Below are 19,147 nucleotides of genomic sequence, written 5' to 3' on the forward strand. Positions count from 1 at the left end.
GGTGTGTATCTGCTGTGCTGTGGACAAGACTTGCACCAAAATATTTCAATAGGTTAGTATCTATGCTGATTTACATGGCGGTAGGTTCACAACTTTGTTTTCCTATACCTTTGATAATTTCATATTTTTTTCCTGATCACATGTCACAGTGTATCACCTAGGTTTCATCACATGTAATATTTGAGCAAATGTAAATTTCGCACCCCCTCCACCACCTGCTCCCTTCTAAATAAATGTCAACACCAAAACAAGCCGAAGAATTTCAAATTGTCTTTCTTTACTCCAACAGAGACTCTATGCATGCTAATTTCTTTTGTTATATGTACTGCAAGTTCAAATTGATGAAAACAGATATTTCATCGCATGATACATGAACTTGAAGTCTGTCTGAACAACATTTGACAAAACTATGATCATCGTCACAATTTACTGTTTTTAAGTGATCAGAACTTGTTACTCCATCATCAGTTTCCAAGTTGCAGTCAAACAGTGCTTTGAGATGATTTTTTTTCATTAAATAAACAGCTTGAAAATGACTTCATTTTATAAACAACTCTAAAAGTCCAGGATTTTGAACACCAAAGCTTATAGGCCGGAAGAAACTTGAAAAGCTTCCAATACATGTCAAAGTAGGGAGTTATCACATGAAGACTTGTTTCAAAACATTGTCAGTTAAGATTTTAGCTTTGTAGCTTGCAGGTGGGAACAGTTCTACTTCTTGAAAACTATGACATCAAGAAGAGATACAGTCAACACACACGACCCGTGCTACACAACCCAGAACTAAAATTCCTGGAAGCTGAGCTGAGTTTAAATTCCAGTCACCCAGAGGCTGTGATACAACTAATCAGACCTACCACCATTCCCAATGACTTCAGATTGCCCAATGTCAATCATCAATTTCTGACAAGGAGGCAACTCAGGTAACGTCAGAATATGTGTACATCTTTATGAATGATTTCCCATACTTGTCTCCATGGAGTATACAATTTTTTTTAATTCCAAATATATCTTTATTCTTGGCCACTGACATCCTGACTTTTACCATTTGTACTAGTTTTGACCATTTTTGTACATTCTAATACTGCAAAAGAGTCTGTATTTATGAATATGTTGACATCATACATAAATTGCCTAATTTCAGTGTGCCCTCAAACTTTCACAATTTCCAAACTCTGTGAGCCAATTTTAGAATTCCTTGAAATTTCATTTAGTCAGCCCTATGCTTTTACATGTAATGTGTAAAATTCTATTGAGTTGGAGCCAAAACTCGTGGAGTGCAGCAGTGTGTCAAATTGACATAGAGGGCGCACTGCCTAATTTGCTATCTATTACTCTCTTTACTTCATACCAGTCAAGCTAATTCACAAAATCTTCCGACGTGACTCTTAGGCATTCTCAAAGCAACCGTACATGTACATGTATCTACTCTCATCACATAATACATCTCTACACTGTTCTTAAGATGTGTCGTTATCTCAGACTCTAGTCTACGATCATCAACCCACTTTAAATTTTATACTGGTATTGATGTAAGAAAAATCACCTGTGTGAAATAGTGTCTCTCTGATAAAGTGTTTTAATCCTGTTATGATACCATGTCTCAGATTACAAGCACTGCGTTTAGGTGTAAGTTTCACTGTGGTCGATGCACATACATCCCATCCTTTCTCCATCCAAGACTCCGTGATTGGATGGCTGCTTCATCTGCATTACCAGTGGTAGATTATGAAGTCACCATTCAGCTCATCGTCTATTGCCCTTCACACATTTTATTGTAGGGGTACACCAGATCAGCTGATATGTGACGTGTGTGGCATTGTGACATTTGTTGGTAGATGGCAGAGAACAAGGAACACCAAGAAAGGTGAACTCTCCCTCTCAGACAATGTAGTGTAGTATTGCACATGACTGCTTTGTCCATCGGAGAAAGTTCAGGGATCATATGTCCCAAGCACATTGGCAGTCAGCATTAGAGGGTTTGGGTCAAGGTTAGGGGTTAAGGGGTTAGGGTCAAGGTTAGCTATCTAAGCTTTCGTGTGTTCTGGCAGATGCCACATGATCATGGACCTTTAACCCTAACCTGACCCTAATCCTGACCCCTAACCCTGGGACATATGATCCCAGGACTTTCTTCAAGGGAAAATATAATAAGCAGCTTGATCTCTGTAAAGAGATAAACTGTACATTGTCATTGATATTCAATTCTCAAAAAAGGGTGAAAAAGGGGAACAAATGTACTGAAACAGATCATTCTTCTCTGTTGTGTACACGAAAAGTGCTTCAGATGTGAATGTTCATATATATTCTTTCCTGTAAATCAAAAATCTATCAGTTTTGCTTCCATCTAATTATGCACTTTGCCAGTCACTCTTCTGTTGAATTATCCACATACTACTGTCTCCTTTCATTTTTATGCATAAAAAAATAATTCTTGTTTGTCCAACCAGGGTAGAAAGTAACATAAACTTTTCCGAGTGATTTGAATTTCTTCCATTTCAGGAGCCAGTAGGGACAGTTTTTGGAGCTGGAGATGGGTTCATATAATGGATCATACCAGTTCTAAACCAATCATCTTACAGCTATACAGCACGGCACAGGTACGCTTTCTCTGATGTGGGTCAAGCATCATATGCCACATGCTAGATTGTAACATGTAATGTTTTAACTACATCATAACATAAGGTTCTGCACAAAATACCGGTATTTGTGTCTCAGTACATTGTATTGGATAAAATTGTTTTGTTGACACCATTTATCAACTATTTTTCAATTTTTTTTCACAGCCACATGTGCACAACCAGGTAAGGCCTTGTCAGCTTCTGGTCTGTACTCAGATGAAAGTTCAACATCAGTTCGGAAGAATTCAAGGTCATTGCAGTGTCTGTTCTTGACCACAACCAATGAAACTCAGGTATATCATATTTATTATCTGTTTTACATCTGAGTGTTAGCCATCTGGCACTCTAAAGACAATTTCAAAGGTTTTGTGGACAGATCGCTAACGTGTAAAGCTGTCTTCCCAAAAGCACAAAATCAAACATCTTGCGAACATCTTTCATGAGTTTCTGTAGTTAATGCTTTTCCATGTTCCTTAATCTGTTGTTCACCCCTATTCCATGTAAATAGATCCACCCTTTGTATTGATTACAATGGCTTTGGGCCACACCATGGTGGTGAAAGGGTTACGTTTATAAATGCTGTGTGTGAAACTATTTTTACAGTCGTATATTTTACATTCTTGCAGTTGCATATTGATAATCACTCAGCAAGTACCTACAAAAATGAAATCATAATTAGCATGCTACAGTCATGGAGGAATTCTGTCGTCTTCAAGGAGGCTCTGGAGACGTCAGCTGTTGGTGGTTATTACAGCTACCCAGCACTGCCTACCAGGTTTGAAGACTACGAAAAACAGTTTTCTCCTGATAATGTGTTGAAAGTAAGTTGAACTTTGCCCAGTCTCATCGAAGTTGATTTCCACCCAATGTGTGCTCTCATTGCTGATATATGTGCCATAAACTTTTTGTGTCACTCATTTTTAGTCCCCACGGACACCGTCCGGGGGGACTTATAGGTTTGGTCATGTCCGTGCGTGCGTGTGTGCGTGCGTGCATCCGTGTGTGCGTCCGTGCGTCCGTCCGTTCACGCAGATATCTCAGAGACCCCTTAAGCGATTTCATTCAAACTTAGTGCGAGGATTATCACCTATGCCGTACATATGCACGTCGATCTGTTTTACGATCTGATTCAATATGGCCGTCTGGCAGCCATTTTGTTTCCTGTATTTGATGTTGGTGCGTATGTTCACGCACATTTCTCAGTGATGCTAGGAGCGATTCCATTCAAACTTGGTACATAGATTACTCTATATGTTATACATATGCACATTGATTTTTGTTTTGATCTGGTCTAAAATGCCTGTGTGGCGGCCATTTTGTTTCCTATATTTTACGACTGTGCGGGCGTTCACGTAAATTTCTCAGCAATACCGGGCGCGATTGCATTAAAAGTTGATACCTATATTAATCTCTATCACATATATATGCACGCCGATTTTTGTAATGATTCGATCATAAATGGCTGTGTGACGGCCGTTTTCTTTCCTGTCTTTGATATCCATCCACAGGGTCCCCAGGTATGATCCACAGGGTCCCCAGGATGAAATTAATATTAATGCTGTGTCCATGCACAGGGGCTTATGAATGCAGATATCTGAGATATTCCTGTGCCAATTCTTTTTAGTCCCCACTGACACCGTCCGGGGGGGACTTATAGGTTTGGTCAGGTCCATGTGTCCGTGCGTGCATGCGTCCGTCCATCTGTTCACGCAGATATCTCAGAGATGCCTGGAGGGATTTCGTTCAAACTTGGTACAAGGATAGTACCCTACCTCATACAGATGCACGTCGATTTGTTTCACGATGCGATCAAATTTGGCCGCGTTAGAGGACTTTTTAGTTTACACCTCCATAGACTCCCATGTATCCTATAAGGCTGTTCTCCATAGACTCCCATGTACCGGTATACGGCCAAGAAAAATAAAATTTAGTTTCTCATCGTATTCATATTGCAAAAAGGATGCAGTGACACAGTTTTAGTCCCCACAGATAAAGTTCAGGGGGCTTATAGATTGGGTCATGTCCATCCGTGAGTCCATCCGTTCACGCAGATATCTCAGACACTTTGACAAATGTTACGTGACCTTGGTGACCTTTGACCTCAAATATAAATATTTGTCCATAACTCAGTAACCACAAGTGCTAAACCTTTCATATATAGTATGATGGGACACCTTATGATGCCACATATTGTACCTCATTAATTATGTGCATATCTAATTTTGAGCGAGCCAATAGAGCTAGAGGTCTGATTTTTGGTATATAGGGATAACTTTGTAATACAATTTTTTTGACAAAATGTCACATGACCTCAATGACCTTTGACCTCAAATATACATATTTGTCCATAACTCAGTAACCACAAGTGCTACACTCTTCATATTTGGTACGATGGGACACCTTATGACGCCACATATTGTACCTCATTAATTATGTGCATATCTAATTTTGAGCGAGCCAATAGAGCTAGAGGTCTGATTTTTGGTATATAGGGATAACTTAGCAATACATTTTTTCTGACAAAATGTCACGTGACCTCAATGACCTTTGACCTCAAATATACATATTTGTCCATAACTCAGTAACCACAAGTGCTACACCTTCATATTTGGTATGATGGGACACCTTATGACGCCACATATTGTACCTCATTAATTATGCACATATCTAACTTTGAGCGAGCCAATAGAGCTAGATGTCTGATTTTTGGTATATAGGGATAACTATAGGATAGAAATTTTTTGACAAAATTTCATGTGACCTCGATAACCTTTTACCTAAAATACATGTTTATGTCAATAAATAAGTAACCACAAGTGCTATGTCCTTTATATTTAGTAGGATGGGAGACCTTATGAAAACACATGGTTAACCTCATTAATTATGTGCATATATAATTCTGGGCAAGCCAATAGAGCTAGAGGTCTTGATTTTTGCATATAGGGATTAATTAGCAATACATTTTTTTTTTCAAAATGTCACATGACCTTGATGACCTTTGACCTTGATTATACTTATATATGCATAACTCAGTAACCACAAGTTCTTTACGCTTCAATTTTGATAGGATAATAGACCTTAAGATGTCACATCTTGTACCTCATTTATTATGCGCATATGTATTTCTTGGCTGGCCAATACAGCTGGAGGTCTGATCTTTTTTCCCGATTTAGAACCATAACTTAGACATGCCTCTTGTTTCAAATTGGGAACAATGATATAGACCTATGTGTCCATAGATCTGAACGCCACACTCCAGTGATACTTCTTAATGACCACATTTCCCTGCCCCATCAAGATTAATACTCCTATTACAAGTGGGGACTATGTCATTGTCATGACTTGTTCAACTTAGAATGCTTGCAGTGCCACATGATGGGATTCATATTTGCAAAGTTGTAATGATGAGTATTATTGAGGTATGCAAATCAGATGGTAGTATTAAACTATGCTATTTGTTACATGTAGAACTACAGGAAAACATCCTTGCAATGTTGAAATTTTCTTGAAACTTTCACAAAAGATTTGAAATGAGAGGTCAATTCAAACAGCACATTCAAAAGTGTGTGACATTACTACATTTAAGATAAAGCAGCAAGATTATTCCCTCCTGTACAAAATTATGACCTTGGAATAAATGCTAATTCAGCAATTTGTATTTGTGCTCTATGTAAATATATCATTATGTACCTCCGTTACATGGTCGACAACACAAATTTTTCTTACACAATGTAGAATTCATGGGTGATGGAAAGTTTTAAAACTCTTCCCTGCAGAAAGTTTCAATACTTCAATTTTAATCAGCTCCTTACATATTTGAGAGTTGAAATTTGCCATATATATCCCTTTTTACTGCCAGACAGTATCACTTCCCCATCAGTCAAGTCAGTAAAAAGCGGTATTTAGCCAAAACATGACGTATTTTCATCCACTTGTCTTAGTCTGTTATAGCATCTTTAGTCCAAAAACATCTAGTTTATAGTATTTATGTTTTTAACAGCCTTCAAATGTACAGTATTATGTTAAAATACACCATATGGAATATTTTGTGTTTCATTAATTTTCACCATCTTGACCTGACTTGGCAGGAAAAGGGATGTATATAGTGTGAACAGCACAAAATCAAGACATACATATATGGTATATTTGTATACTGTACCGGTATATCTCAAAAAGTAAGACCGGAACACCACCTTTTTTCATTGTATTTCTTATCTTGCTGCACCCTGCAACAGATGCAATTATAAACAAAATGACAATGTTTTTACTTTTGTATAGTCATCCACTTTAATGGAGTATATTGATCTTGCCACTCATAACTGCCAACAGTGTTTTCTATTATGATGACGTCTAATTCTGATGCCACATGTGCAAATACCTTTGAGACGTAGGCAGGCCCCTGTGTTGATATTATCACTGCTAATATACTAGCGGTATATGGCACTTGAAGAGTGTATAGGTGGGCAAGAGTGAAGGTTATTGGAACTAAATGGCATTTTATAGTAATCACAAGTAATCCAGGGGTCACAGGGTTAGGAATAGACGCCCCCAGGAAAACCTCTTTTGTTCATATCCAAGTGTTTTATGTCTCCTATTGCTAACCTACATTCTTCCCTATATAACTAACAAACAATATTTACTTTATCATTATCAATGAAAAAGTGTTTTCCGATAATGAAGAGTCACCTTTTGTAATTGAATTCCTTTCCAGATAGTACCCATCCATAGTTTGCAAGCGGAACTAGACGGCTTACACTACAGAGAACACAAGACATTCATTGTTCAGGGACACATTACATCTGTCGGCATAGTCAAATTACACAGTCGCAAAGGTCAGTGACATTTGTAGGTCATGACCCCTTGACCTGTTTATACCTGTTATCTTAAACCTCTCTTAATACCTCATTTACTCATTAAAAAAAGTTGAATTCAAATGTTGAAGTAGTACCTCTTTTGATGATTCATCTATCTTCAGAGTATTGAATATAATTTTTTGTAAAAAATAACTTTTCTATACAGAAATAAGCTTTGAGTGAGGGAAGAATATGTATATTGCATGCAAACTGATACACTTTCTTCACATTGTGATACATGTTGAATAAACAGCAATACATTGTTACTGTAAATGTTTGTTTGCATCATGATAATGGTTGAATACCGTTCGATACATGTGGAATACACAGTAATACATTTCTACTGTATTGCTGTTGGCATTTGATATGAAGATATTGCATTAAACAAGGCTATATATACATTGTTATACAAAATGATACAATTTGTTCACATGATACTTATAGAATACAGTTTGATACATGTGGATACAAAGTAATACATTGTTGCCGTAATGCTACTGCTACTGCTGGCACTTGATATGAACACATTGTCTACAGAATCACACATTATTTTACATTGTGACACATACTACTAAAAAGTAACACCAATAGGATTGTGTACAATGATGTATGTTTTATTTACGTGGAGTATACATAATGATGCGTATTATGCATATTTGAACTTTAACTAGACAACCGATAAATTCTAGTGAATGCACTTTAATAGACCAAAAAGGTGTGAATTTGCAAAGTTTGAAAGAAATTCCACAATAATCATGCAGCAGTGAGGCAGATTCAAATATTCATGCACATGTACAGTAGGTCATATAGTTATCAAAAGAGAATTTCAAACGACACTGTGGGACTATGGTTCACTCAACACTTGTAACGTAGTAACAGCATATCAACATTTCAAATGTTTGTAATTGTCGGAAACTTCTGTAAATCCCAAATGTCATGTAAATTACTTGTACATAAATACATCTCCCACCCTATTGTGATACACATCAAGGGTGAGGTCTGCATCGATATCGATATTTCTATGACCTTCTTGTTTCAGAAGTATCAACCACAGAAACCGAGTTATCAACATCAGAGTCATCCATGTCTGAGTCAGAAGAAGACATTTTTTCCCCAATACAGACTAGGATGACCAGGAAACGGAAGTTACAAGATGAACTTTCTGAAAATGCTCCTCATCGAGTACTCAGGTACATCCACCGATATTTTCTTGACATTTTCCTTTTCACAGTATATCAGAGTTTGTGGAGGTAATAATGAGAATTTAAACTATAACACTGTGATGTCACACAGAAACAAATACATTCAAAGTTAGTTCTGAAGTTTCCAGTCCCTTTCAAGAAAATTACATACAGGGGATGGTGTCATAATTACCCAAGGCCAGAATTCAAAGGTGAGTTCGATTGCCAGGCATCCAGGGTTCTGCACAAAGGGATTTTGAAGTGAACGCCACTCCTCTGTTTTTTAGAGTAATCTATTCATATGTTAATAACAATACAAAAGAATACATTTTACGACAAAAGAATATGTAAATTATGCATTGTTATGTAAATTACCAGCACTCTGTCTTCCCAAGCTGCAGAGACCATGACCACTGCTAGTTATCAATTGTAAAAACTGTGATTACGTGCACACAAATTTGTAAATTGGCTTCAACACAGAAAGAACCAAAATCTGACATTTTCTGATCAGATGTTGCATTTAGGAATTCAAATCATTGCTGTAACTTCGAGATCGTCCATGTTTTCTGATAATAATCTGCTTTTCAGCTTTTTGTATTTGCAGAGCGAGATATATTGTAAGTACACGGTTTTGAAAAATTGTAATCTTTCCTCTGTAAGTGACTGAGATTGCTTTGGTCCGTGTATCATCACAAATTGCGGTGTAAGAACTAAAAAGAACCCGGCGCAGCACATTCTGGTATATTGCCCTAAGAAAGATTTTCATTTATTGTGCTTTTTCCTCTTTTCCTCTCAGGAACAGAACAGTAGAAATAACAACCATCAGAGATTTGGAACAACATTTGAATAAAATGAATAGAAAGAGAAGCAAAACATCGAAAGAGAAGCAGAAACTAAGACAAGATGAGACAGTCAGCACAGAGGCAGTGAGAGACACTTTAACATTCTTTTGTCATTGTGAGACTAGTCAAGAAATAATGTCTGATTAAGAAAGAAATTTCTAAAGAACATCAGCAGAATCAAGAACTTCTTCTTGGTGCCTAGCCCCTAGGAAGTTAAATATGAAAACATTGAACTTCATGTTCATAGTTAGGGGTTATTACACGAAGTTTGGCGATACCGCATCGTATTCGAGTGATGTGTCCGTATTTTGACGAGTTGCGCAGCAACGAGTCAAAATACGGACACATCACAAGAATACGACACGGTATCGCCCTAACTTCGTGTAATAACCCCTTATCATACATGCATGCATTGGTCATGACTGTTTTCCTACAGACGCTCCGAAATTAGCAACGAAATCAACTTGAAATCGACCTTGCTTCCTCCAGGCTGTACTTATAAAAAGTTGGTTGCTAAGGAGTGATACAACCGTATCACTTCTTGATATTATTCCGCTATCGGGCCATTCCACTTCAAAGGAGGGTTTATGGAGCACTTTTAAAGCAAACAATTTAGATATTATGATGTCGACACAGGTTTTCACAATTTGAAGAAGATTTATTTTTAGTTTAAAATGACGGTGGATGTAAAACATAGGCGGGAGTTTGTAAAATGGGTGTTTTTTCGTGTTTTGATACATAACCTCATTCCTGCGCGAAAGTTATGAGGCCGCCAAAATTGGGTCAAATACTCGCGCCACGCTCAAACTCTATCGAGTATGAACAGCTGAGAGCATAGAGAGCAAGCAGCTCTGCGACATCTATGAATGCACATACAGTGGATATAATACCCGTACCAGTCAGTTTATCTCGAAGAATTATACATGTCCCCAGACGTCAAATATGCCTAATTTACCATCTCAGTAAGCGGATTAGGGAAAACATGAAGTGAGTACACTGTAAGCTGTAGTGTCGTAACTCGTTCGTGATTTTGTTGCTGTATGAATAAAACATTTCAAAGGTATTTCCGTCGTCTGCTCGTATATTTTCGTTCCTTGCTTGCCTAAATAGAACTAAACTTCCTTTAACAACCTAAGCGAAAGTTTGACTTTCCCTAGATGGTACATTATATCTGAAACACGATCATGACCTGTGCTGTACAAATCGGAAATATCATGTGCACCTTCAACCTTGTCTGTTGCGAGTATTTTCAGTGCGGTTGGATTTTCGTGACTCATTTACGACTGTAAACGATGTAATTCACCGCCCAGATACTTTGAGCTCATCAACAGGAAACTTGTCGTGAAGTGATTCTATCATGATGCTCTGTCAACCGATATCATTACGTGTAATCATACTTCCATGGTGTAATCTTCAGCAGCAGCGTAGACGACACGAAAACACTGCACTGTGCACCGCCACGGGACCGGCTGTGAATTGAAAGTGCCGGCAAATTATACAAATTTTCAATACGTTTGTTTGTATGTTTTTGGTACAACTGTACTTGTGCCTAAGTGCAATGCCCATGAAGTGACTGCAAACAACGGAATTTTGACCATAACGACGTTTCGGATTGTCAGTGTCTTATTCGCTCAGCTGTTTTATATGTACATATATCAACGGAGGTCATGCATACAGCGAAGGTCACGCATACGCGTCGCTGTAAGTAGTTCTGTTACAGTGAAAATATAATTTGTATTTTCACTAGTTAAAATATGGGCTCATATCAGTACCGTCTGAACAATAGAAGAATGGCAATACAGGCACAGCATGTATGATAATGATAAATACAATGCCATCCAACGTGTGACACCAAATCATAAGCTGGTGTTGTAGTGATAGGGTTTCTTTCAAATACATGTAAGAATTTAATCCTCTTTCTACCAGGCTCCATAGACAAACCATAGAAATAAATACCACTTGGGAGAAAGGGGATTAATTTTACATTAAAATATTACAAGATGTGTTTTATAAGTACCTGACAATTCACTGATTCGGTTTGTTCTGTTTTTTGTGCGGATCAAAAAACTAGAAGGAAATTTGACCCTATAAAAATAAAAAATATTTGCTTTTGATGATGATTTTGCAATTTACCAGTTACTTCATCCAGGGAAGAACATCTAGTAGTGAATATTTATTTTTCAAACATTTCCCTAGTATGATGCAAAATCTTCAGAAAATGATGAATACACAAAATTACTTGTAATTTTGATGTGTATATTTCAGGCAGTTGATGTTCCAACAGACACAGATTACAGAAGTGTAGAAATCCAAGAGGTGTACAATATCGACGAGCAGTGGGCATTTCTTAAACAGAATATCACAGTGATTGGGGAACACAGCATCTGCAAGGAGACGTTACCGAGGAGATACTCAGAGGACCATGCGAGGGCGCTGGAGTATATGTTTGGACTGCAACCCTCACGGATTGCCGATGACTTCAGATCAGTGAGGGAAAAAATTGAAGGTGTGTGTGTGTGGTGATGTCAGATTATTAACATTGTAAATGTTGGTTGTGATCATCATTGGCAATTAGTGTAGACGGATGAAGCCCATGTGAATGGAGTTTACAGAAATGTGTTTGCCAAGCAGGGTCTGAATATACTGTAAAACATAGAGGAACTGCTTGCTCCAGAAATACTGACAGAGACTGCACAAGTAATTTCACTATGGGCAAGTCCTTGTGATATTAAGGAGTATATGATTGAAAATTCTGATCTTTGTATTCATATGAGAGATGGGATATTCCATGTCACGAGTATGGATCCTTCTCACAAATAAATACAGAGTTCCTACACTCCTGTAAAGTCCTGAAAAGTCCATGAACTTGAAAGCCTTCTTGAAAGTCCCGGAAAAGTCCTTGAAAATGAAACTGAATCCTGGAAAATTGGTCAGCCATCTGAAATTATCAAAATCGTGAAATTATTGGTCGTGACATTGTAAAAATGATATAAGTATTATGTATGAACATTATTTTATAGTAAAAAGGATACATTGAATGTATAGTGTCAAGCTCATAGTTGAAGAGAACACAGGTTGTGGTACCAGGATGGATTGTATTACTTTCAATAACTGAAGCTGACAAACCAAGATATTGATTATCCGGACCACTTTTAGATATTTATTGCGAGATAGCAACATGATGTTCTGGGTCTTAAATTCTGATTGTGTATGTGTCAGCTCTTGTGTACATTCTCTACAAAGTTACATACTCTTGTAAACTTACATAACTATATGTACAAAATTATTATCATTATACAATGGTCATCACATGGAAATTTTCCCCGCCAGTCTCTGATTGTTTCTGAAGATTAAACAAGATCACACTATGGAATATCCTGTTCTCAATTGTTCTATTTGAAATCTTTACTAATAATTAATTAAAAGCTTGATGCTATCTCCTATCCCCTTCTCGTACGATCTTGAACCAACCTTCACAGGCCTTGGCCAAGTGAGGGATGCTTCCAGATAAAATCTTGACAAGGAGGGCGTTACAATAGTATTTTGGACGCATAAAAGTCCTTGACAGTTAAGTGACTCTGGAGATGAACCCTGTAAATAGTCTTGGAAGTGATTGATCACTTTTAGCATTGGGTTACTGTATTTGATGTCAATATAATATTTATTTCTTGCATGACATTACAAATATCTTGATGCAATGCTCACATTATAGTTTCAAAATAACAACATCCAAAATATTTCAAAATATAAATGAAAAAGGCAAGATATACTGTAAAAGACAATTATACATAAAACAGGAACGTTTCTGGCTGTTAAGAATAAATACCTTAGAAAGTACTTTTTAAACTTATTTTAGAATTTCATACGAGGTAGCTGAGCTTAGCTTCGATGTAGAGGCATTCTACAAATAAGCAGCACATACCAGAAAGACCCTGCTGTATGAAAAAAATCCATGTTGCCGCCAAGATTTATCCTCCAGACTGGTATTATGTATTTATTGTCATGTTATTTCCTGACAACGCAAGTCTTTGGTGTAGATACGTGTGACATCACCTGGTTTCTATGGTTACTCGTCAAATCAATGTGTACAGACATTCAATTGAATCATCCACACTGATAACTAAAGTGCACTCAACCCAAAACCCAACCCCATGATTGACACCATACATGTACGTCAAATCAGGAAGTACGTCATCAGGGAATTATTTATTACAAATACAAATAGAAAGAATTGACACAGCAACTGATCGGTATTGCTGTGATGAATAATTTAGGTAGAAGATAAACCAGTAGAGCTTTTACACGTGTATAATACATAGCAATCAGGGTTATGCCTTCAACCACATAGGATATTAAATTGTGAAATATTTCTACGGAAAACAAGTGTTTTATTTTACATTGCAGATATTCCCATCGCACAGAGTGTCCAGGAATACTATGAAATTACATTGCTTGGTCTCAATAGAACTTCTGCCGTGAAGACGTTCTTTCTACCAGTGAGGGCAGAAGGTGACCACAGACCAGCATCGCAGAACAGTCAGTACTCCATCTTATCTGTGCTGGCAACCGGAATATTGCCACCAGGTACTGGTGATAAACTTTTATCTGTGTGAGTGTGTGTGTGTGTGTGAACCAGGTCACCCCTATACGTGGGTTATGTGATATGACCCAAGACAGAAATAGTCTCTCAAATGTTTTAGTTACAGGTTCTTGTGTACCGTTAATTTTAATAATAAATTCATTCACCTGGTTGTCATATTTTTTGCAGGCATTCTTAAATTTATGGTGTAAATCAGGGGTGTGGGGTGTTTGCTTGTTTGTATATGTTTAGGGGAGTGTGCATGATGTGTGCTTACATTTGAACAACAGGAAAGGCATGAACAAGCAACAAGTCTGTGCCTTTATCACAAGCAAACTTGAGATTTGTTCATTCCTATTGTTTCAAGTAGCGATAAAAGTTTTGGTTGATTCCATTGTTTTCAAGGTGATACTTGGATTGACGATAAGGATAGGGTGAAGGGATGACACTAGTATGCTATCAGATGGGGAAAAAAATCACTTTGTCAGAGCATAGACAGTTGAGAAGCTTTCTCGACTGACTACGGTCAGAGACATCTCTTGACATCTTCAAACTCGAAAAGTTTCAACAGTTTGAAAACAAATTGCCATCATGCATCTGTTGATAGTTGACTGTGTCACAGCCCCTATCTTTTCCAAACCCCTTCATGTAGGCCCATCAACAAGACTGAACTCAATGGCGTCACACCAATACACTTAGTTGTGAAAGAATATGTGTGTAAAGGCTATATTGCCTTAATGAAAACCAATGATATTGCCTTTATTTGGGGTTGATTTATAGCTGTCCATAAACTGATTAACAAATTTAGAGCCCAAGCAGCTATAATTAGTTTGTGTGTGTTTTGTTTTGGTGTTTTCATGAGCATTTCCCTCCAAAGTCAATGCTTTTACCGACATGCTGGTACGTGATGTACCACAGTCCCTCCACACAGTGTGTGTGGAGGGACTGTGGCTGTACTAATTGCACTGTAACCACTCATTTGGATTTTAATCCAATCATAATGTTAGTTAATTACCCTATTGTATTCCTCACTCCCCCGTAAGACAAGGAAGATCCTACTCCGGAAGGGAAGTCTACGACACGACAGACCAGGAGGGCTGGAAAAGCTGCAAAAAAGTCAGCATGGTCCAGCAGAGAGGGGAATTATCAAGGAGATGTCATGGCGAACGTGAAGACTGTCAGAGATCGCAGGGTCATCGCAGTATTGGAAGTTTACCGATGTGGTAACGGAGAAGTGGAGATTATTCTCAATAGAGCCTACGCAGCTGATTGACTGACTAAACAAGACTTGAGCGTTGCAAAGCTCAGCCGTGCAGTGTCAAGATTAATAATGAGGTCAAAGGTCACTCATATATTTACCTATACTTGTGAACATTGACAATTCCTGCTCTCAAGGTTGCACTTGAAAGAATTTTTGTGTGAATTTTGTCTCATGCACTGACATTTCCATTCTGAAGTATTTTATTCAAATTTATTGTACATGTCTCTCAATTTTAACCAGGTATTTTTCCATCATTAATGTGTTTTATCTGAATGTGGAGTACATTTTGCCATTTGATAAAAACCTTGCCCCCGTAATCAACTAATCGCTGGCCATCAGCTTTAAGTCTATTTATTCCGCCAGTGAATTATCAGGAGTTAGTGTGAACAGTGACTGATTATATTTGATTATCAAGGACAAAGTTGACGCCTATGACTTTACATTCATCAGAGTCAATACTTCGCTCTCATTAGCAGATAGGTGTTGATACACCCATTCTTAGCCATGTATGGAAAAGTATGTCTTTTGCCGTCTTTTGCCAAGACTGGGAGTGATACCATCCACTTTACAAAAAACTTTGAAAGTGGAAATTGCCAGAGTACTATTTCTCATGCTTTGCATACAATAAGTCACAGTATGTAAATTTTATTGTGGTGTTAGAGCTGAGGCCATTTAAGTTCAAGGGCGATTTCACCTTTGACCTACAATGACCTACGATTTTAAATAAATTAACGTTAATTCAGAAGACTCTATTGTGCTGAGTTTTCAGTGAATTTGTAAGCCACTTGGTTCCCTTCTATATTAAATATGTACATAAGTGTTTTGTAGATTTTTAGAACTTGTCGACCAAGACAACTTTATATAAGAATGCTGATAAAATTAGTTGAGTGTGTGTGAGTGAGAACTAAAGTATTTATGGTTAGTATTTCAAAAGAAATATTCAGCTGGCACAGATGAGTAGTGTGGTGTCCGCAGTCAAAAGTTTGTATTTAGCTTAGACTTTTGTTAAGGTGGTATGTGCCTCGTAAGTGAAAGACTTAAACTTTTGCTCAAACTTTCCTCAAGGAATATTTCAACCGTTCTCTTTCAAAATACAAATCAGGGTCACAATGCAAATTTGGATACCAGAGAAACAACTTACCCAAGATTTACCAATATTTGAAGTTCAAAATGGCTGCCATTCCTGTGTTTACTCAAAGGAGAGACGTAAAATCTTTGATTTCAAAAACTAAGACAATGAAAAGTTTACTTACACCAAGAGCTTTACAGTGAAATCCCACAAGAGGTAGTTCAGAAAAGAATTGTAAAAGTTTGAGAGTCTGAATATCTGTCCCCGAGGTGCATTCTACCTTAAATACAGACGCTGTGTATATTGTGATATTTAAAGTGTTGTTTCATGATAATATGGCTTCACTAACAAGCCCTGTTGTTCCAATTAACTGGAGTTCAGGCCAACTTCCAAAATATGAATTGCTGTCACTCTTTCACTTAAAGCAAAATGCCAAAGTCTTTGATCAACAAATAGATTAGCAAAAATTTGCTGACTTTCAATGGTGACTTGGATATGTTTTGCATCTCAAGTGAATTATTCATGTGATTCTGTAGACTGAATGATGATGTGTAGTCAGCCGTTGAGTGTGGAAGCCGTATTTACAGACATAACATGTGAGTACGTCTGGTGACCTAATACAAAGGCCAAATAGAAATATATGTGTGTTGCCAGTAACATACCTCCAAATATGACCTGGGGTAGATAGGTTGGAAGAAAGTTTTTTCCAATTTCTTTTGTTGGCTGAGACCCAGAAAATACGCCAGTAACATACCTCCAAATATGACCTGGGGTAGATAGGTTGGAAGAAAGTTTTTTCCAATTTCTTTTGTTGGCTGAGACCCAGAAAATACGATTTAGATAATTGACTTGAAATTTTTTTTTGAGTGCGAAAAAAAGTCTAGGGTCAGTTGGCTTATCTAGGGCATGGTCCCTCTGATAGAGGGACCGTGTCTAGGATCAGTGGGGTTACTGGACACACCTATTTTCTTTATTTGGTTTAGTATATGCCACAGAAATGAGAAATTCAAATCATCTTTGTTTACATACATGAGAAGGATGTTAGTTTAGGTGCAATGCCAAATGACTCAGCATGTTACTGTCTGCAGATATAAAAAAGATAATTTCAGGAGATGTAAGATTCAGTGTAAGATTGGTCTCTTTCATGTGACAGGTACAGTTTCAGAACATCACATGGGACAGTGTCAATGCCTAGAAAATCACCAATTAGCAGGCATCAACCCATGGACTGATCTCAGTGTCATCGATATCAGTGCTGCGGTGATGTCAGTCTTTGCTAGGTAGTCATGAAATCTTGCGAGAGATTGATATTTGACAGACTGCTTGCTTGCCAGCCATGTGAAACAAGCTTTGCATTGAAGCTCTGTCTGCTGTCAGTAACTGTGATTTTGTTTTCCAGTATTTTTGTTCTCTTTGTGAAAAACAGTTGCATGTCTACATTACATTTCATTAATAAATGGACAATGTTGTCGTTGACACCTGAATTTTAGTCCAGACTTGGCTCCATTTTTAAACAGTGATATTGCTTATAATACAAAACACAGTGTTGACTTGGTTAATACTTGTACTCTGTACTTTAAGGGAGAATGTGCTTCAGGGACACATATTGGACTCAATTTTTTACGATTTTCTTTGATCTACATGTACCAGTTGTAGGTGCTCATTTTAAAGCTGTAGGAGCAAGGAAAAACTTCACTGTCACAGATTTTCAAAACTTGAAAATATAACTTTTTTCCCATAGAGTTGACACAGGCCTGGGATGGTGGCCATTTTGAACGACGAATATCTGTAAATGTCCCGTACTTTATTTCTCTAGTCGTAAACTTTGCACGATGATGCCCGATTTTTGTACTTGAGTTTGTAAAAGAATAGTTGGTTTCATTTAGGAAAGTTTGAGGAAAAGTTTAAGTCTTTCACTTTCGAGGCATGTACCACCTTAATGTACAAAAGGTAGACAACAAAAACATTTACGTTTCATGGCACGGAAGGGATGAAAATATCTCCTGATGTTGGAGCTATGGTTTCCCTGTATTTAGGTAGCGTATCTGCATAGTTTGAAATAGACTGAAATTGTTGACTTGTACTGTAGTTGTTTGCAGTACTTAACACTACATGATGCACAGTTTAATGTCTGTTTGGTGCCACCAGACAGTGCCTTTACTAACAACACAGGCATGTAAGATCTTTTAAAGTCTTGTGCAGCATTGAGAACTGTCAAGGGGAGCTTTCTATATCAAATTGAGAGAGACATAAGGAAAGACTAGCAAGCAGAGAGAGACCGATATGAAGGAAAACGCAAACATTGTATATGTCTTGAAAGTTAATGTTGCTACTTTTGCCGTGATGATTAAGATAAAGTACCATGTTCCTTTTAAAATTCTTGCCAAGTAGCATTGTCCTTTCATGAAAGATCGCCCAAGCCTTGTTGCAGAAACTATTTTTGTTTGAGTAATGGAAATTTGCCTCATGTGATAAATATTTTGTATGAACTCATGATTCTGTGCTATGAAACAGGGCAAATGTATTTTTAGTGAATGTTGCTTATGTGCAATGTGTGTCCCGTCCTTACTACGCAGTTTCTCAGTCACCAAACTTAAGTATGGTGGGACACCCCAGATATCTGCTCGGATAGTCGAACCATAGGTAGCCGCTTTTGTTTGTTGGCATTGTTGACCAGAAAATTTATTTTAGTCGTGACTGAAATTGATCTCAGCAACATGTGAACGAAATTATTCCTTACA

General features: G+C 37.5%; 1 protein-coding gene across 1 annotated transcript; it reads left to right on the top strand.

The window, feature by feature from the left end:
• Positions 1-74: 74 nt before the first annotated feature.
• Positions 75-17,895, top strand: LOC139146028 (RPA-related protein RADX-like). Its single transcript, XM_070717476.1, has 11 exons — positions 75-80; positions 700-923; positions 1,782-1,867; positions 2,787-2,914; positions 3,248-3,442; positions 7,333-7,453; positions 8,514-8,664; positions 9,452-9,581; positions 11,763-12,003; positions 13,902-14,081; positions 15,120-17,895. The coding sequence occupies exons 1-11, from the start codon at positions 75-77 to the stop codon at positions 15,347-15,349; spliced, it is 1,692 nt and encodes a 563-aa protein (XP_070573577.1). The 3' UTR covers positions 15,350-17,895.
• The last annotated feature ends 1,252 nt before the right edge of the window (positions 17,896-19,147 follow it).

This window comes from Ptychodera flava, chromosome 12, assembly GCF_041260155.1.
Source record: "Ptychodera flava strain L36383 chromosome 12, AS_Pfla_20210202, whole genome shotgun sequence".
NCBI lineage: Eukaryota > Metazoa > Hemichordata > Enteropneusta > Ptychoderidae > Ptychodera > Ptychodera flava.